The 17,850-nt window shown below is 47.1% G+C and overlaps 1 protein-coding gene across 6 annotated transcripts in view; it reads right to left on the bottom strand.

Annotated features, from left to right (window-relative positions):
* Positions 1-17,850, bottom strand: part of LDAH (lipid droplet associated hydrolase) — a 202,121-nt gene that overhangs the window by 150,131 nt on the left and 34,140 nt on the right. For 3 of the 6 annotated variants that reach the window (XM_006131858.4, XM_006131859.4, XM_014577950.3), the window contains exon 3: positions 9,459-9,593. In XM_006131858.4, coding sequence (XP_006131920.1) covers positions 9,459-9,593 — 135 coding nt within the window. Of the gene's footprint in view, positions 1-9,458; positions 9,594-16,733; positions 16,832-16,986; positions 17,069-17,850 lie in introns of all 6 variants that reach the window. The other 3 variants (XM_025189098.2, XM_025189097.2, XM_075923427.1) reach the window with 2 other exon arrangements.

Here is a 17,850-nt window from a genome sequence, read left to right as displayed (position 1 = left end):
CAGATATTGTATTACCAATAACTACTTTGCCAATTTTACCTCTTTGGTTTATAGTCTGTCTACTTTGCATCTTAGCTTATAAACTTATTAAGGTACGGATAATACCTTATTTTATATAGCACCTAACATACTAGCATAAATTAATAAACCAATAATAAAAAAGCTAAAGATGTAAAATTCAAATATAATTTTCTGACCTTATAATGCAACATAGAAAAGTATTTGTAGAAGACAAATGAATTCAGTTTTGGAGGAAGAAACACTACATTTTTATTCATGTTCTGGCTTGGGATACTGTCCTCCTTACTATTGATCAAAGTCATCAAAAACCTTTGTGGAATGCAATTGTAATGCACCGCTGCTTATGTGTGTTTACTTCCTTTATAAAAATGTAGAGAGAGATAAAGACAGGGTTAAAAGCCAAGCAGAGAGGAGTGTTTCAAAAGAATGAACAAACATTTAGTTTGAATGCCTGAGTACAGATTTTTTTTCCTACCAACCCCAATACTGTCTGAACCTTTTTTGGTTATTTATGTAGCACCATGGGCATTTTGCATGCAGAAGAAAGGATGTTTTTTAGCAAAGGCAATGGGATTGGACTCCCAACTCCTCCGCAGACTTCCAGCATAACCGTGGGCAAGACTCAGGGCCCCAGATCCTCATCTGTAAAATAGGGATGATACTAATAACAAAGTAAACAAGACGACTGAGTTCCTTAAGATGGCATGCATTCAATTTCCAAATAAATGACTTCATCTCATTTTTCAAACAATGTGACTTCATTCTAAGAAAAGTTATGGAGGAGGAATTTGACTACAAAGAATAAACCAGATTCTGATCTCCAATAGGTTTTACACTATGGAGATGCTCCTAAATTAAAATGTTGCGAGAGCAAACTAAGGATGCATTTCATGGTAGCAGCATGGACATTTCAAGAGCCAGTTTCAGCCACAATTTACCCATGCACAGTGATACCTCACTCCTTAAGCAATCCCCATTTGCTTTTCTGGTGAATTTTCCTAATTTTTAAAAGGAAATTATTTAAAAATAATTTTGTCATTTTACAAAGTTATGCTAAAGTATCTATTCTATTCTCTTTTCATAATTGTTTCCTTGAGAATCATTTCCCTCCACCATTCTTTTCTTAAATTACCCAATGTTCCTTTTCAGATTAAAACATTTTCCATATATGAAACACTGTACATTTTTAGTCTATTTACTCCTGAAATGCCAGTTATACACCATTAAATCATTACCTGCATTTGGTCTTGCTAATAACTCAAAGGAAGACCCATTTAATCCCTATGAAAATAAAAATTGACATCCATTCCCAGACAGTAGCCTCTGTTTTGACAGCCAAGGCATTGAGCTGAAATGTATTTTTAAAAGCCTCTTATAGGAAAAGCACTAACTTGTAGTTTAAATAAACTCACTCAATGCCTAACATGTTATTCTGTGAGTTGTAGAAGATTACATTTCTCATTGAAATGTGACCGGAAATCTCAAAGAAAAGTAATGCAAATCCCTTTTAATAGAGATAAGCTAAATGAAGCCCTACGAACTTGGACAAATAAACTAATTGTGGGTATACTTTCACTGTTTATCTTAAATTAAAGGCAGAAATTGCTATATTTGAATTATGATCAGCTTAGGTTCATACTTTTTCCCTTTTGTTTCTTATAAATATGTATTTTAAATTGAAATTAAACAACTGATGCCCAAATACTCATAGGTCATAAAGACGGTCATCAATAAAATCATAATACATTTCATGTAGCAGACAAAATTGCCAAGATAAATAAGTATTCCGTTTTTATGACATTATAAAAGAAGCCCTTCATAGGTAGCATCTGTGTGACTGACTCAAGCACATTAGCCATTAGGAAAACTATGAGTCAAAGTGTCAATATTAGGCCCTGCAAAGGAAAAAGCAACACCTTTAAGATTCTGCAAACGTTTATACAGCATATATAGATTATGCTGATTTTTAAACAGAGTGTCCAAGAAAGTTCATAAGCTGCTCTCCTTTTTGCAATTTTAAACACTTCAGCATCAGGTGCTATGTAGAGTGAACAATCACAGCAGTGTTCAGCCCAAAAGAACTTTTATAACAGTTTGGCTGGAAGGTGAACAACTCTGACAAGGGGCAACACTTATTTTGGCTAATAATTATGCACAATAGGTTGCTAAAGATAGAATTTTAATACCGAATTATGGATTCAACTTAAATTCAGAAACTTGTAACTTAAATCAATTTAAATTTGCCCTATATACCTCTAAACATGAGACATCATGCAAACTGGTGAGTGCTAAGCCTCTTTGCTTCAACCCATATCAGGAGGCAAAGATGACAAGAGAAGATTCTTGTACCAGATGCTATATAATTACTGCTTTACCTGAAGCCATAGTAGCAAATGACAGGTTTTTTAACATCCCTTTCACAATCAAATTGCTAAGCAACATGCACTAACGACAATTTTATTACGGGAGGTGTCTCCTTTTCAAAAGTACAGAATTCTGGTGCATCTGTCACCTCTCCTTAGACTATTAGGACGTCAAACACAAACAATTAAGCTTATAAAAGGGAAGAGAAAATTACATATCTTATAGTAAAAGAACGGTTACTTACCTGTAACTGTTGTTCTTCGAGATGTGTTGCTCATGTCCATTCGAAGTAGGTGTGCGCACTGCGCCTTCCGGAGCGTTTTCCGTAGCGGTACCCGTAGCGCCGGCAGGGCGCCCCCTGGAGTGGCGCCGCCATGGCGGGGCATAAGTACCCCTGCCGGCGCTGCCCCACCTCAGTTCCTTCTTGCCGGACACTCCGACGAAGGGGAGGTAGGGTGGGAGTCGAATGGACATGAGCAACACATCTCGAAGAACAACAGTTACAAGTAAGTAACCGTTCTTTTCTTCTTTGAGTGGTTGCTCATGTCCATTCGAAGTAGGTGATTACCAAGCTAACCCCACGGAGGAGGGGTCGGAGTAGTCATACCACCAGAGTCATGAAGAAAGGTGAACAATAAACGGATTTATTTGAACAAGGCAACACTGACAAGGCACCAATTAAGAACAAAGATAATCGGATATATATTTACATATTTACATCACAGATTCGAGGACTGCAGAGCCCACCCTTGCATCCTCCCTGGCCTGCTGAGGTAGCGCATAGTGTGTTGCAAACGTGTGAAGGGAAGACCAGGTGGCTGCCCTGCAAATTTCTGTGATTGGTACCTGGGCACCAAAGGCTACCGAGGACACCTGCACCCTGGTAGAGTGTGCCTTCACCCTGGGTGGGGTTTTACCAGCCAGTTGATAACATTCCGTGATGCACTGCACCACCCATCTTGATAGCCTTTTTGTGGAAATAGGCGACCCTTTCACCCTGTCCCCAAATGCAATAAACAATTGCTGTGATTTATGGAACGGCTTGGTCCTATCAATGTAGAATGCCAGTGCCCGCTTGGCATCCAGGGAGTGAAGCACCCGCTCCTTAGAGGAGGCGTGAGGCTTTGGGAAAAAAAGCCGGGAGATAAATCTCCTGGGACAGGTGAAAAGGTGAATCCACCTTCGGGAGGAAGGCTGGATGAGGCCTTAACCTTATATTGTCATGGGAAAAAACAAGGTAGGGCGGGTCTACAGTTAGCGCCCTTAGTTCCGACACCCTTCAAGCCGACGTAATGGCCACGATGAAAGCAACCTTCAATGAAAGGTGCTGCAGGGAATACGTGGCCAGCAGTTCAAAGGGAGGTAGCATAAGCCTGTGGAGGACCACGTTAAGGTCCCAGGCGGGAAGCGGGGCCCTCACCGAGGGGTACAGTTTTTCCAGGCCAGTAAGAAACCTTTTAACCACCGGGCGGCGGACCTAGGAACGGGATAAAATAGCCTCCATTCACTATGTTAAGAACCCAGGCATCTAATGTTATTATGGCCCATGCCTGGGCAAAAAGGGATATTCTGGCCCCAAATGGGGGGCCAGGGCGGGAGATTGGTATGGGACTCTCAAACAGGGCGCCAAAACTGGGGCTTGCCCTGATGGGAAGGACCGTGAGGACCTCCCCGCTGGGCATCGGTTCTGGGGCGACGCCGTTGACCCGTAGCGTCCTGAGGGTGCGCGGCCACCCCGAAACCTCCACCGGAGGCCCGGGAGCAGCGCCTCCAATAATCCCCACGGGGGACCTGGGGCTGCACCCTCCCCTGCTGCCTATAGGGCAGCTGTCGCCGCTGCGGAACCGGCGTGTGAATGCCCAAGGACTTCAAGGTAGACCTTGTGTCCTTTAGGGTATGGAGCCTAGAGTCAGTGTGCTCTGAGAACAGAGCTTTGCCTTCAAAAGGCAAGTTCTGTATCATATGCTACACATCCGGGGGAATTCCCAAGACATGGAGCCATGCCCCCCGACGCATAACGACACCAGTCGCCATCGTGCAGGCTGCTGAGTCCACGGTGTCCAGAGCTGCCTGGAGAGCGGTCCATGCGATGACTTTACCCTCCGAGGCAACCGCCGCAAACTCCTGACGGTCCTCCACAAGGAGTCTGTCTTGGAACTTTTCGACGGCCTGTCAGGTGTTAAAAGCATACCTGCTTAGCATCACCTGTTGATTCGCGATGCGCAGTTGCAGCGCTCCTGTGGCATAAACCTTACGGCCCAACAGGTCCAGCCGCTTAGGTTCCCTTGCCGTTGGGGAAGGACCAGGCTGAGGGAGTCTTTCCTTTTGGGCCGCGGCTTGTACGACCAAGGACCCGGGGATGGGTTGTGAATACAGGTATTCATGCCCCGAGTTTGGGACGTAATAACGCCTCTCGGCCCCTTTTAAGGTAGGGGTCAAGGTTGCCGGCGTTTGCCACAGGGCATTGGTAATCTTTGACACCGTTCTGTTAAGCGGTAAGGCCAATCGCATAGGCGCATCTTCAGTGAGGATGTCCACCATTGGATCCGTGTCCTCGATGACAGGCTCCACCGTAACGGCCAGGTTGGAAGCCATGCAGCAGAGGAGGTCCTGGTGAGTGCAGGCATCCATTGACGGCAGACTCGATGCAGGGTCTGCTAGTGCCTCGTCTGGAGACGACGACGAGGACTCCTGCACTGGCACAGGAACAGCTGTCGCCAACTGCGGTGCCGTCTGGGCGGCTTGCGCTCCCGATGGGTTCACCTCCGGTGCCGATGATTGCGGTGCCATTGGATCGGGTTGCGGCGCCCGAAGAGGGGAGGAAGGGGCCCGGGACAGGCACGCCGACGGTTGGGATCAGTGTCCTTAAGTCCCCGACCCCAGAGAAGGAGGCAGCTGACCTTGCCACTGATGGTAGGCCCAGGAGGTCCAGAAAGGCCACTGCGGGTGCGGCGGCCACGTTTGTTGAGTGTAGTCCCTCCTATGCCTGGACCTGGACCTGTGGGCCGAGGATGCTCCCGAAGAGCCCAAATGGACGGAGACAACATCCGAGTCTGAAGAGTAATCGGACTCCGGTCATGGTGGAGCCAAGGAAGAGTGCGGGGCAAACCTTGCCATGGACTCTGGCTTACCCGCATGAGTACGGCGGGGCCGAGCGATCTGCGGCACCGGGGGACCCATGCCCGGTGCTGGAAGGCTCGCTGACGGTTGCAGCACCGGGGGACCCAGACCCGGTGCCGAGGGTTCTACGGCACCCAGTTGTGGTACCGGGGCACCCAGACTTGGTACAGACTGCGACATCGCCAGTTGCGGCACCGGGATGCCCAGGCCCGGTGCCGGTTGAGACGCCAGCAGCTGTGGCACCGAGGTGCTCAGGCTCGGTGCCGGTTGAGTTGTGGCCGGCGGTTGCGGCACCGGGGTACTCAGGCCCGGTGCCTGCCGAGACCACTGCGTCGATGCCGGTGCAGATGAAGGCACGGAGACGGACGCTGGCTCCTGGGTGACCTCCATGGAGGAGAGAGATGTCTCAGTGGATGCCACATGACTACTCAGATACGGCACCAGCACCGCCAGGCGGGGAGCTGGCAAGGAGCTCAACTGCAGCGAAGTTCACGCATGGCTCGAAGCTCCCTAAGAATGACGGTTCGGCCACGAGAAGGGGGCCGAAGTAGCGATCGGTACTGACCCCACATGGGGTGGTCCCGACGCATAAGCCACTTTAGCATGCCGACCTGGGCCATGCTGGGGCGAAGCCGTAGCCAGCCGAGCCTCCGACAATGGTGACCTCGACCCTTCCGAGTCAACTGAGGATGGAGGGGAGGTTGTGAGGCTAATAAGGTCCTGCGCCGCTTCGAACGTATCCGGCGTGGACAGACGGTGTGGAGGCAGGCGACCAGGATTATTGAAGCCTCTTCGGTGCCGACGGTGCGGTGGCGATACGCACACCGGTGAGCCCACGGCGCGGTGCCCAGCCGAAGTTGCCAGATAGTTCGAACTAGCAAGCCATTCCGAACTATCTAGCCCGTGCCGCGTGTAGCCGTGCGGCACGGGGTTCGAACAAGCCGGCATTTAAAAATGGCGCCGGCCGGCTTATGCAAATGAAGCCCGGGAAATTCAAATCCCGGGCTTCATTTGCAAGTGCGGTATGCCTACATTACCACCCTAGTTCGAACTAGGGTGGTAGTGTAGACATACTCTAGGAGACTAAGAAAGATAGAGACGCTCCAACGACTGTCACTGCGGTAAGAAGGAACTGAGGTGGAGCAGCGCCGGCATGGGTACTTATGCCCCGCCATGGCGGCGCCACTCCAGGGGGCGCCCTGCTGGCGCTACGGGTACCGCTAGGGAAAACGCTCCGGAAGACGCAGAGCACACGGTGCGCACACCTACTTCGAATGGACATGAGCAACCACTCGAAGAAGAACTGGAGGTTCTTCAAGATGTTTGGTCCCTATTTGTATTCTACTGGACATGTGCATGTGTAACCCAGAGGCACTGAGACCTGAAAAGGGAAACCGAAGTCTGTTCTTCAACCTTCGGCTATGTCTTCACTGCCAGGAAGTTCGACTCTGCAGCAGTTGATCTTCTGGAGTTTGATTTAGCAGGTCTAATAAAGACCTGCTAAATCAAATGCTGAGGGTGCGCCTGTCAACGCCAGAACCCCTACTCCTCATGAGGAGTAAGAGAAGTCAATGGGAACATTTCTCATGTCGATCTCCCACTGTGAGGACAGCGCCAAAGCTTGGCTCAAGAGATGTCAACTCCAGCTACTTTTTTATGTACCTGGAACTGCATACCTGAAGCCAACCTTTGGCTGTAATGTGGATCTGGCATTAATTAAGAGCCAGTTTCCAGCTTGCTGCAGCATACAAATAGGATCAAATTTTGTTTCTATCACTTCATTCAGCAGCAACTGAGGGACCAATAGAGAATAGCTGTGGAGAGCAAGATCCTTTGCCCTTGTGTGTATACATGTGTGTTCCTCAGGGGTTTTATCATCCCAAATGCTGCAAGATATATGTTGAGGGCTCATGTAGGAGGCATAAGGGATGGAGGGTCATAAAAAATGGGTCCATCACTTGTACCTACCAGCCAAACCCTTATGTGGGAGGCATAGAAGATTCAGATACCATCAAGGTGACTATAGCCACTTTGACCCACAGTGCACGGAGAGCCTTCCATTCCTCTTGACCAAGCAAGGTACCCTGCTAGTTGAGTCTTACACATTAAATCAGGATTTGCTCAATAATTTGTAAAGGGCTTTTAGACCCCTCTGGAAAAGAGCAAACTTAATACAAAATATTGTTTTCTACGAACTGAATGAAGACAACGAAGAAATAGCAGGGATGTTTAAGTCAAATTTAGTATTAACTGGAAAAAGTCACCCATACCCTAGTATGAAGGGAGGAATGTGCTTGCAGGTATGTCTTCATTGCTGTGCACCACAGTTTGTCTGGGTTTTTTTTTTGGGGGGGGGCATCCTGATGAATGAATACAAAACTTTCATTATCCTCAGGTTTCCGACCTCCCTTCGCTTTCATTGTGTAATATGAAGTATTATATATTTTTGCACTGTATACTTGTAGGTGTGATCTGACTGCATTTTCCTTGTGCTGACTCTTTAAGGCACTTTGGTGGGTTATTCAAGCTGAAGCAACTCAGACACACTTCACAAATGATTCCTTTACAGATTCGTTCTGGCTTTCTCCTTTCTTATTCCATTTTTTCAGGCTTTAGTTTGTAGTTTTCAGATAATGCATTTGCAATTAATTCATGCTTTTGTTCACTACATTTGTTGCAACAAATAAATACAGGAAAGGGGATCAACTTCTGATAAAGTAGATTTTGAGTTATTTCCTGTTTGCCTTCTTTCTCCCAAAACAGGCCCATATCTGCTCCCTCAACTGCATTCAATTTATGATTATGATAATGAGATATAACTTGAGGACTTCAGTCTGTTTAGCAAGTTTCCTTGGGTTAATCAAACATTAACTGAATTTTTGTTGTCACATTCTTAACATGTTATCGCAGATTAACTTGCTGTCCTACATTAAAACCTTGCTTAGCAACATTTCATTAATTTGTTTCTGTAGTTATTCATCAATAGTTTTCTATGTTTTTATTAACTCCATGGTACTGTGGGCTTACCAGCAAGTGAAGAGTCTAACCTCTATTATGCTATGGCTAGTAGTCATAAGGATGGGGAATTCTCTGTTTGGCTTAGAGTTTGACATTTGACCAGAACGATTAGTAGCAATTGGGCAGGTTTCAAATTTCACTTCCAACATTGAAATTACAAAAGCAAAATATTAAGGGCCAAAAGCTCAGGGGCAAATGCTGATGTAAGAAAAGTTACCCTAAACATTTCTGCTCTTAAGCCTTTGATCCTGAAAACTGTTTTGTGCTGGTGTAAATGCAAAGAGCAAATGTTCAGGTTTGTCTAAGAGTTAAGAAAGTAATTCAAGACCAATGGAGTGCTATTTAGTGGTCTGGGTGTAGTTCTAGAAGCCTGGAACCCTTCTCCTCAGTTTTGGATATGGCCACACTACTTCTATGGCTCTGGGCTGTGTCACTGTGCTCCTTCTGACCCAACCCTCCTTCCATCTATAAGGAAGAGGTCTTATCCAGACTCCAAAGTTGCAGTGATTTATCTTAAAACTGTTTTTAAATCAACCTAATCCACCGGTGCCAATCAACCTATAGGCATTTTAATTTTGGTTAAAGAGCAAAATATTTCCAATTACCTTAAATCCATGCTTAACTGCTTTAGGCTAAACCAAAATAAATCTTCTTTAAACTGAGTTAAAAGTATTCACACCCGTAGGGGCAATATTCTAAAATCGGTTTCTGTGAATCCAGAGCAACTCTCTCATGTAGACAAGTCTAGAGAGGAGAAGAACAACATGCACAGTACTTTCTCCCTCACAAGGTCATTCTGGGGAAATATTTGCAGGGCTTTCCAAGACAATTAGTACTATGGAATTGTTAAGTGATATTATCAATAAACATAGGTTTTTCAGAACAAATCATTGCCATGGTAAAATCTGTATATCTTACAAATTACAGTACAGTACCTTCTGTCATTTCCATGCTATTTGGTGGCTTGCAGTGTCCAGCGTGGCTCACAACCCAAACTGGATACTGCTGGTTTAGTCCATGGTATAATGCCCGTACAAAGGTCCTATAGTAGCCTGCCAGTCCTGGATTACCTGACAAGAGAAACACACAAGCATGTTCATATTGACTTTAGAACTGACAAACTACAATGCAGTTCTGTATAAAACAAACATTTGCTGTTTCTTGTACCTCTGATATTTTAATATTTATGTACACCTTATTTCCACTTCAGTACCAAAGTGCTTTAATTCTACTGACCACGAGTACTGTATATTTTGACACGCTCAGAGAATAATCACAGTGAAAAGTGCATGACTATCCACTTTGAAAGCAATAACTTTTTCTATTAACATTCAAGCTGCATTTCCTGCTGATTTCTGTTAATTGTGTCTGAAAATTCATATAAATTATACCTACTTTATCTATTAACAAGTATCAAGGACAATATAAAGTTAGTTTTGGGGAAAACCTCTCATGAGTGCTGAATGAAAATATCACAATGATTTGTCCATATCACGTTGATTTTGATACTAGAGGTTCTGCTACTATGTTCTCTGAAACTTCGTAACATTCCTTTACCTCTTTAAAAGCTGTGTCATACTGGGAATATGAAAACAAGGAGTAGTGCTGTGGCACCATAGGTTCCATCTACACTGCACCCTAAGCTCAAGATAAGTTATGCAAATGTGTAGCTTATTTCAAGTGTATTTCTAAATATCATATTTTGAAATTTGTCACTGTCTACACAGCGCCAAATTTCAAAATAAACCTCTATTCCAAAATGTCTCTTAATCCTTGTGGAATGAAGTTTACAGGGACATTGGAATAGTGTGCCTGTTTGTTTGAAAGATATTTCAAACTAACAGGCGTGCTGTCAAGACATGCAACAGTTATTTCCAAGTACCAGAAGTATCTCGAAATAGCACCGCTATATAGACATATCCTTAGAGATTAACAAAAATATATACAGTATCATGAGCTTTAGTGGATATTTCTTGATCTACAAAAAGTATAAGATTTTTCTACCATGTCCACACGGGCAGTTCATTCGATTGTATGATATCTGCTGTGCATGCAACTTCAGCTTTGGAATTTCCTGCCTTCTGAGGGTATGTCTACATAGCAAAGTTATTTCAAAATAACAGCTGTTATTTCGAAATAACTTTACTAGCGTCTACACAGCCAAATCACTTTTCTGAAATTAATTTGAAATAGCAGAGTGCTTATTTCGAATTTGGTAAACCTCATTCCACGAGGAATAATGCCAAATTCGAAATAGCTATTTCAAAATAAGTGCTGTGTAGACACATATCAAAATAGGGGGCCGTCAGCCTTCCCAGGGTGCCCTGGTGGCCACTCCAGCCTCAAAAAAAGAACACTCCTCTCCCTCCCCTCTCCCCGGAGCCCTTAAAGGGGTAGACTCTGGCCACAGTACCTGTGCCAGCTTCAAGCCTGCCGGCCCAGAGCCAGCAGTCACTGCCACTGACCCCAAAACATGAGCCAGCAAGCCACTGGCAGCCAGCCCTCCATCGCTCCCCAGGAGCAGTCTGTCAGCTCCCAGGAGCCTGCCAGAGCCCGGAGAAGGTGGGAGCCTTCCCGGTCCAGGGCGGAGATCATGGACCTTATTCAGGCTTGGGGGGGATGCCCCCAACATCCAGGATCTCCGCACTAGACAGAGGAATGCGGCCATCTATGGTAGGATAGCTGCCAGCCTGGCCACCAAAGGCCACATGCGAACCCAGGAGCAGGTTTGCATGAAAATCAAGTTGGTCCAGTGAGATCCCCAACCCTGAGCTTCCCCTCCCCCTTCTTCCCCTTGCTTCCCCCGTCCAGCTCCCTCATCTCAGGTTTCCCCCTCCCCTTTCCCACCCTCTCTTCTCCCCTCTTCCACCTCCTTTCCCCAGTCTCACCAGAATTTCATTCCCACCCCTCCACCAGTTTTGTTAAAAAAAGAGAGTTTGTGTTCTTGAAAATACATGTATTTTATTTTACATCAGGAAGGGGGGCTAGGGAGGGGTAAGTGGAAAACATGAAGGGAGGAATGAGGCACAAGCCCCCTATGGGGAAGACCAGGGAGGCTCTTTGTTCTCCTCAGGGTGGAAGCTCTGCAGGGCCTCCTGGATACTGACAGCCCCCCAATGAACCTCCCGGATGGCAGCCTGCCGAAAGTGCAGCCAGGCTCACAGCAACGTGTCCACGAGAAGTACCAGAGTGCCCAGGGGCAGCTCTGGCTCCATGCTGCAGAGTGCTGTGGTGTCCCGAGCGAGGGAAACCAGAATCTAAATGATTTGCTGTCCCTCATCGAGGTAGGAAAACAAGCAGGGAAAGCTGATAACCAGCTGTCTGGGGGGGTCCCTTTAAGCACAGGCCTCAGATAGCCTCAGGCAGAAGCCACACACAGTAACTCCTGACCTGATGCCCTACCGGCCCTAGTTCTGGCTGGCCTTAAATGCGATTCAGCGTCCACTTAGTATGGACGCGCTATTTCGAAATGCATTTTGTGTGTAGACGCATTATTTCGAAATAAGCCATTTCGAAATAACTCTGTAGTGTAGACATACCCTGAGTGATTAATTTTGCAACTTTCGTGTTACATTGACATAATCCTTTCCTGCAACAGATAATATTATCTGGATGAATACAGCTGCATAGGCATGGCAATGCAGCACCTGAATGCCTTGAAATTAGAAGCAGCTTTTAGGTATATTTCAGTGTTATTAATAAATACAATACAAAATATAATATATATTTTAAACTAGATCATCTACCCAGCATTTCTTGGGTGCTTACCGAGGGGCTCAGGGCAAGAGGCTGGGAGTGTGCCAGCTCTGTGCAGGTGGGTGTAAGACAAGAGACTGTGCGAGTGCGTGTGCATGTGCGTGTACAAAGCACCTCCCACCTCAATTCATACCAGGGCTACTTGCTCTTCCCCTTCCTGTGCCTGTCAGGGAGCAAGAGCAAGGTGCACAGCTTGTCTCCCCTCCCTCTCCCCCCCGCCCCCCGGACTCCCCAGCCAGAGTGAGGAATGCAGCTAACTGAGCACTTTCCCCTGGCTCCCTGATGAAGGGAAACGACCAGCAATATTCCTGTAAGAATCGGGTGGGAGGGATTCAGCTGCCCCCGCCCTCCTTAAAAGATGATTGGGGGGGTGACAGAATTGGGGTTGGGACAGATGGACTACGTCTACATTGGCCCCTTTTCCGGAAGGGGCATGGTAATTTTTGAAATCGCAATAGGGAAATGCGCGGGGGATTTAAATATCCCCCGCGGCATTTAAATAAAAATGTCCGCTGCTTTTTTCCGGCTTTTAGAAAAGCTGGAAAAGAGCGTCTACACTGGCCCCGATCCTCCGGAAAAAGCGCCCTTTTCCGGAGGATCTTATTCCTACTTCAAAGGTCCCCAGCAGACCAGAGGCACCGGGAGCAAAGCCGCAGCGGCGGCGGAGTCCCGGAGTCCCCAGCAGACCAGGGACACCCGGAGCAAAGCCGGGGAGGCGGAGGGGTCCCGCGCCTCTAAGGCTTTGCTCTGGCTTTGTTCCCGGTGCCTCTGGTCTGCTGGGGACCGTCTCCAGCAGACCAGGGACACCGGGAGCAAAGCCAGAGCAAAGCCTCAGAGGCGCGGCACCCCACCGCCGCTGCGGCTTTGCTCCCCGTGTCCCTGGTCTGCTGGGGGGGGGGCAGCTAGTGCGCCCCTTCCCCCCCCCCCCAGCAGATCAGGCTTTTGTTGCGGACCCTGGGGTAGAGCAGCTGGGGTGCTGCCAGGTTGGTCCTGCAGGGACCTACCTGGCAGCCCAGCTGTTCTCTCCCAGGCTCGAGATTCAGTCGCTGTTGAAACTGATCAGTGGCTGATTTCAGGAAGCTGGGGGCAGAGCAATTCTGCCTCCATCTTCCTGTAGTCAGCCCCTGGTCAGTTTCAGCAGCAGCAGCTGAATCTGGAGCCAGTTCCGACTTACATACAAATTCAACTTAAGAACAAACCTATAGTCCCTATCTTGTACGTAACCCAGGGACTGCCTGTATGTACACTACCAGCACACCATCATTTAGAGCTTTGCAGCAAGCAAATGTTGTACTGTATTAGCTATATCAGCACAGCCCTATTTTCATAGATGCAGTTATGCTAGTATAAAGGCATCTGAAGGGAAATAATCCTGGCATAAGGCTCCTTTATATCAAAATAAATGTATCCACACTAAAGGCTGTGCCAGTATAATTACTTTGATAAAAATACCCATGCCCCTAAGCAAAATAGTTATAGAAGTACAATTGTGTGTGGATTCCACCTCTTCTTCCTGTGCTGCATATTTTCATTTATTTTGAATTTCTCACTTTAGTTCTTTTGTTCTTCCAATATTATAATGTAAATGAAGTGCCCTGAAAAGAGGTGTTCTGTAGAAAATACGTTAGATGTGCAATTTCTTCTTCACTAATCAATAGCTAATAGCTTCTGCAAGATCTGAGTGTTTTGAGGTATAATAGAAGTACTATGCTAAAATAAAACAAGACCAGACGAACACGGAGACATCTCTATTACTAAGCTAAAATAAATGCAGTATTACTGAACCATACAGATCTAATAGACTTCATTCTTATAATTATTTTATGTTTGCTTTCAAGCACATCATATTCATTAGCAAAATTACAATGCAAACAGATACAAATATTTTGTGTATAATCAAAGTACTACAATGTTTATATTAGCACCCGTGAAAAAAATTAATTAGGGAAAGTTAAAAATATGTACGTAAACAATCTAGGTTCTATGCAACTGAACTACATTGTACATTTCAAGTAATACAAAATATTGAATTTTTGATTAAATGATCATTTAATGGAAAGCTAGCAGATGTACCCTGTGTTGCTCAGGTCTTTAAGTGAAATAATGGAGTTTTACATTTGTTTGGAAAATAAAAGGAAAATGTACATGCTTTATTTAAATAACTGTATGTTTCAAAAACGACAGGCAAAAAACACAAGTTTGTATTAACAAAAGAAGGGAACTGATTCAAATATTAGATAAGGATGTAAGCGATTAGTTGAGCACTCAACTACCCAATAAGCTTAAGCTTATCAGGTAGTCAAGTGGACCACTCGCTTCTCCTCCTCCCCCTTGCTGCTTCTAATAGACAGGCAGCAACAGGAGGAACAGAAGCCAGTGCTGGGGGAAGCTGACTTAAAAGCCAGTTCCCTCCAGCACTGTCTCCACTGTGCCACCTGCAGAGGCAGCAGGTAAGGGAGCCTGCCATGAAGCAGTCTCTGCCCACAGCAGGCTGAGCACAAGCAGAGGCTGCTCAGGCAGTAGCCCCTGGCCACCGCCACAAACAGGGGCTGCCGGACCTGGCGTGAGCCAGGATCAAGCAGTCCCAGCTTGCCCTAGTCTGGGGACTGCTGCACCTCTGCATTTTAAATGTTGTAAGTGTCCAGCTTGCGCCGGGTCTGTGAGCTACCTGCACTGAGGCTCTGCATTTTAAATGTAGTAAAATGTACATTTAAAATGAAGAGCCGCAGCAATCCCAGCTCTGTCCCAGCCCATGCCGGTCTGCGACCTACCCCTGCTGTGGCTCTGCAGTTTAAATTTAGTAGGAACCGGGCTGTCTGCATACCTGGCTCTTACTACTTTTAAACAGAAGAGCTGCAGCAAGGGTAGCTCCTGGACCAGTGCGAGCTGGGACAGAGCACCTTTCCTTATTGTATCGACTACACAATTAATCAGTTACCTGCCCCTTAACATCCCTAACATTAGATAGGGCTTCTTGGTAGACAATATTTGCAGTTTTTCTGACTTTTGCTAGAATAAAAAGAGGGTGGAGATGCAGAAGTGAGGGTGGGGGCTGGGAGAGTTTGGAGGGGGGTTCAAGGCAAGGGCTGGAGGTTGCTGGAGTGAAGGCAGGGAATTGGGGGTGAGGGCATAGGGTTCAGTGTGGGGAGGGACTCAGGGAAAGGGTGGAAGTGCAGGACTCAGGGCAGGGGCGAAGCTTACTGGGGCACTCTGTGGAGGCAAAGGTGGTATTGGTCCCACAATGCCTCCTCCCAGAAGGCTGGGACAGTGATTCTGGCTGGCGGCTCTTCCCGGAGGGCAGGGAAGGAGGCGTTGCAGTCCTCTGCTGGCCCTACACTCCAGCTGGTCTGGGGGGAGGGCAGGGCTCTGCATGTTGGCCTCAGCCTTCAGAGGCCTCCCCACACTGTCGTTGGTGCAAGGTGGCAAGGCTCCAGGGGCATCCTAACCTCTAGCGCACCCTCCCTGCAGCTGGATTGGGGGGGGCTCCGCCTGCCAGTCCCAACCTCCAGCTGCACCCCACACCCAGCCTGTGCGGGGCAGGTGGTGGGGGGGCAGGCACCTCCTACCTCTACCCTGCAGTGGGTTTGGGGAAGGGCGTAGGGCTCCACAGGCCAGGTCCAGCTCCAGCTGTACCCCTCTGGCCTCCAAATCTCTCAGGATGGGAGCTGGAGCTTCATGGGCCATTCCCAGCCTGCACCTGGCCCTTTCTGCACTGTAGCCTGTCTGGGGAGGTGCTCCAGGGGTCGGCCCCAACCTCCCATGACCCCTTTTTCCTGCAGCTAATCCGGGGGGAAAGGGCTAGCCCTGGCTTCCAGCAGCCCCTGCCAACAGCCTGCAGCTGTTCCAAGGCTGGGCCATAGTTTCTGGCCCCAGCCTCTCCTGGGGGGCACCTCCTCTGGGGAACCTCTCCTCATGGAGGAGGAGCAGGTTTTTAACTCTCTTCCCCTGCCTCTCTTTGGCTCCCCCTCCATCCTGCACTATTTGTGACAGGGGGAGGCACTTCGTCTGGTGGCAGTCATTCTGCAGTACAGCAGTATCCTGTGCTCATTAGCCCCACTGGTCACTCTGCAGCATCACTCCTCTCTGACCAGCCCTCTCCCTTTCCATGTTACAGTTCTATTCCAGACACTTCCCATTTTCCTGGCACAACCAAACACTGACCTTTCTTTAAGTTAGGGCAACAGGAAGCTGCACACCAAATGTGGTGGTCCTAGCTCTTACCATTTAGGAGGAGTTCTTGAACAAATGGACTCTCAGACAGATGGATTGGCTCAGAGACTCACTCTAATACCTATTCATATATATACATTTATACAGATAAAAACAGATGCAAAATATATATTCGCCCACAGAAATGTTTTAATTATGCAGCACTCCTCAAAATGCTTCATGTAGATAGGTGGAAAGATACTGAAAAGACTGTAAACACTACTTGACAAACCTCTTGTACTCACGTTACAAAAAAAGGAAGCATGTCTTTCAGCAAGATGAAAGTAGCTATTCCTCTAGTATATCTGGCCACCAAGAAACGTTTCAACATTATACTTCAACTCTGAAATACAATGCATTAAGCTGTTTCAAAGTTAACTGGATTCCTTGACCATAAAGCAGATATTCCCTTCTCTTAACGCTTCCAATATAAATTTTCAACTAGTTTTCTATTTTCTTTATTAACTAAAAACAATCAAAGAGAAAAAACGATCTTACAAGTTCCAGAGCTTTTACACATTTTCTCCCATCATCAACTAGGGTAGACAGGATGGAAGTATTCTCATGCTTCAGTTGTCAGCTGAAGAATAGCGAAAATTTGAAATGTTTATAGCAGCGGTCTCCAACCTTTTTAACCACGAGATCACTTTTTCAATTCAAGTGCAATGTAAGATCTACCTCAAACCCAAATACCCTTGCCCCACTTCCTTCCTGCCCCTTCTTTGAGGCCCTGCCCCTGCTCGTCGCTTCTCTGAGGCCTCACCCTGCTCCCTCTATCCCTCTTCCTCCCCCATCCTCACACACACCAGGCTGGGGTAGGGGGTTGGGATGCAGGTTCTGGTCTTGGTCCAAAGAGTATGGGAGGGGCTCCAGGCTTAGCACAGGGTGGGGAATTGGGGCCAGGAGGGGTTTCAGGGTGCAAACACTTGGAAAGAGTTTGGGTGTAGGGGGACTCACGTCTGGGGCAGGAGATTGGGTGTAGGAGAAGTTCAGGGCTGGGAGGGGGTTCAGGAAGCAGGCTCTGTCTGGGCACCATTTAACTGAGATAGTTTTAGGTGGTGGAGCAGTGGCGTTAAGGAAGGCTTACTCCTAACCCAGCCCTGCACCACTCCTGAAAGCAGCTGGCATGTACAACAATAGCTCCATGTGCTGCCCCTCACCTACAGGCACTGAGCCAACAGCTTCTACTGGCTACAGTTCCCCATTACTGATCAATGGGAGCTGCAAGGAGTGGTGTCTGCAGGCAAGGACAGCATGTGCTCTATCTCTCTCAGGGGCTGCAAGGGCAGGTAGTAAAAGAAATAAGAACCCCCCACGTGTGTGTTGGGTCGGGAGATAAGAGTGAAGGACGGTGTGTTTGTA

Source organism: Pelodiscus sinensis, chromosome 3 (assembly GCF_049634645.1).
Source record: "Pelodiscus sinensis isolate JC-2024 chromosome 3, ASM4963464v1, whole genome shotgun sequence".
Classification (NCBI taxonomy): domain Eukaryota; kingdom Metazoa; phylum Chordata; order Testudines; family Trionychidae; genus Pelodiscus; species Pelodiscus sinensis.
The sequence above is the reverse complement of the archived record's forward strand: the minus strand, read 5'-3'. Positions and strand labels throughout refer to the sequence as shown.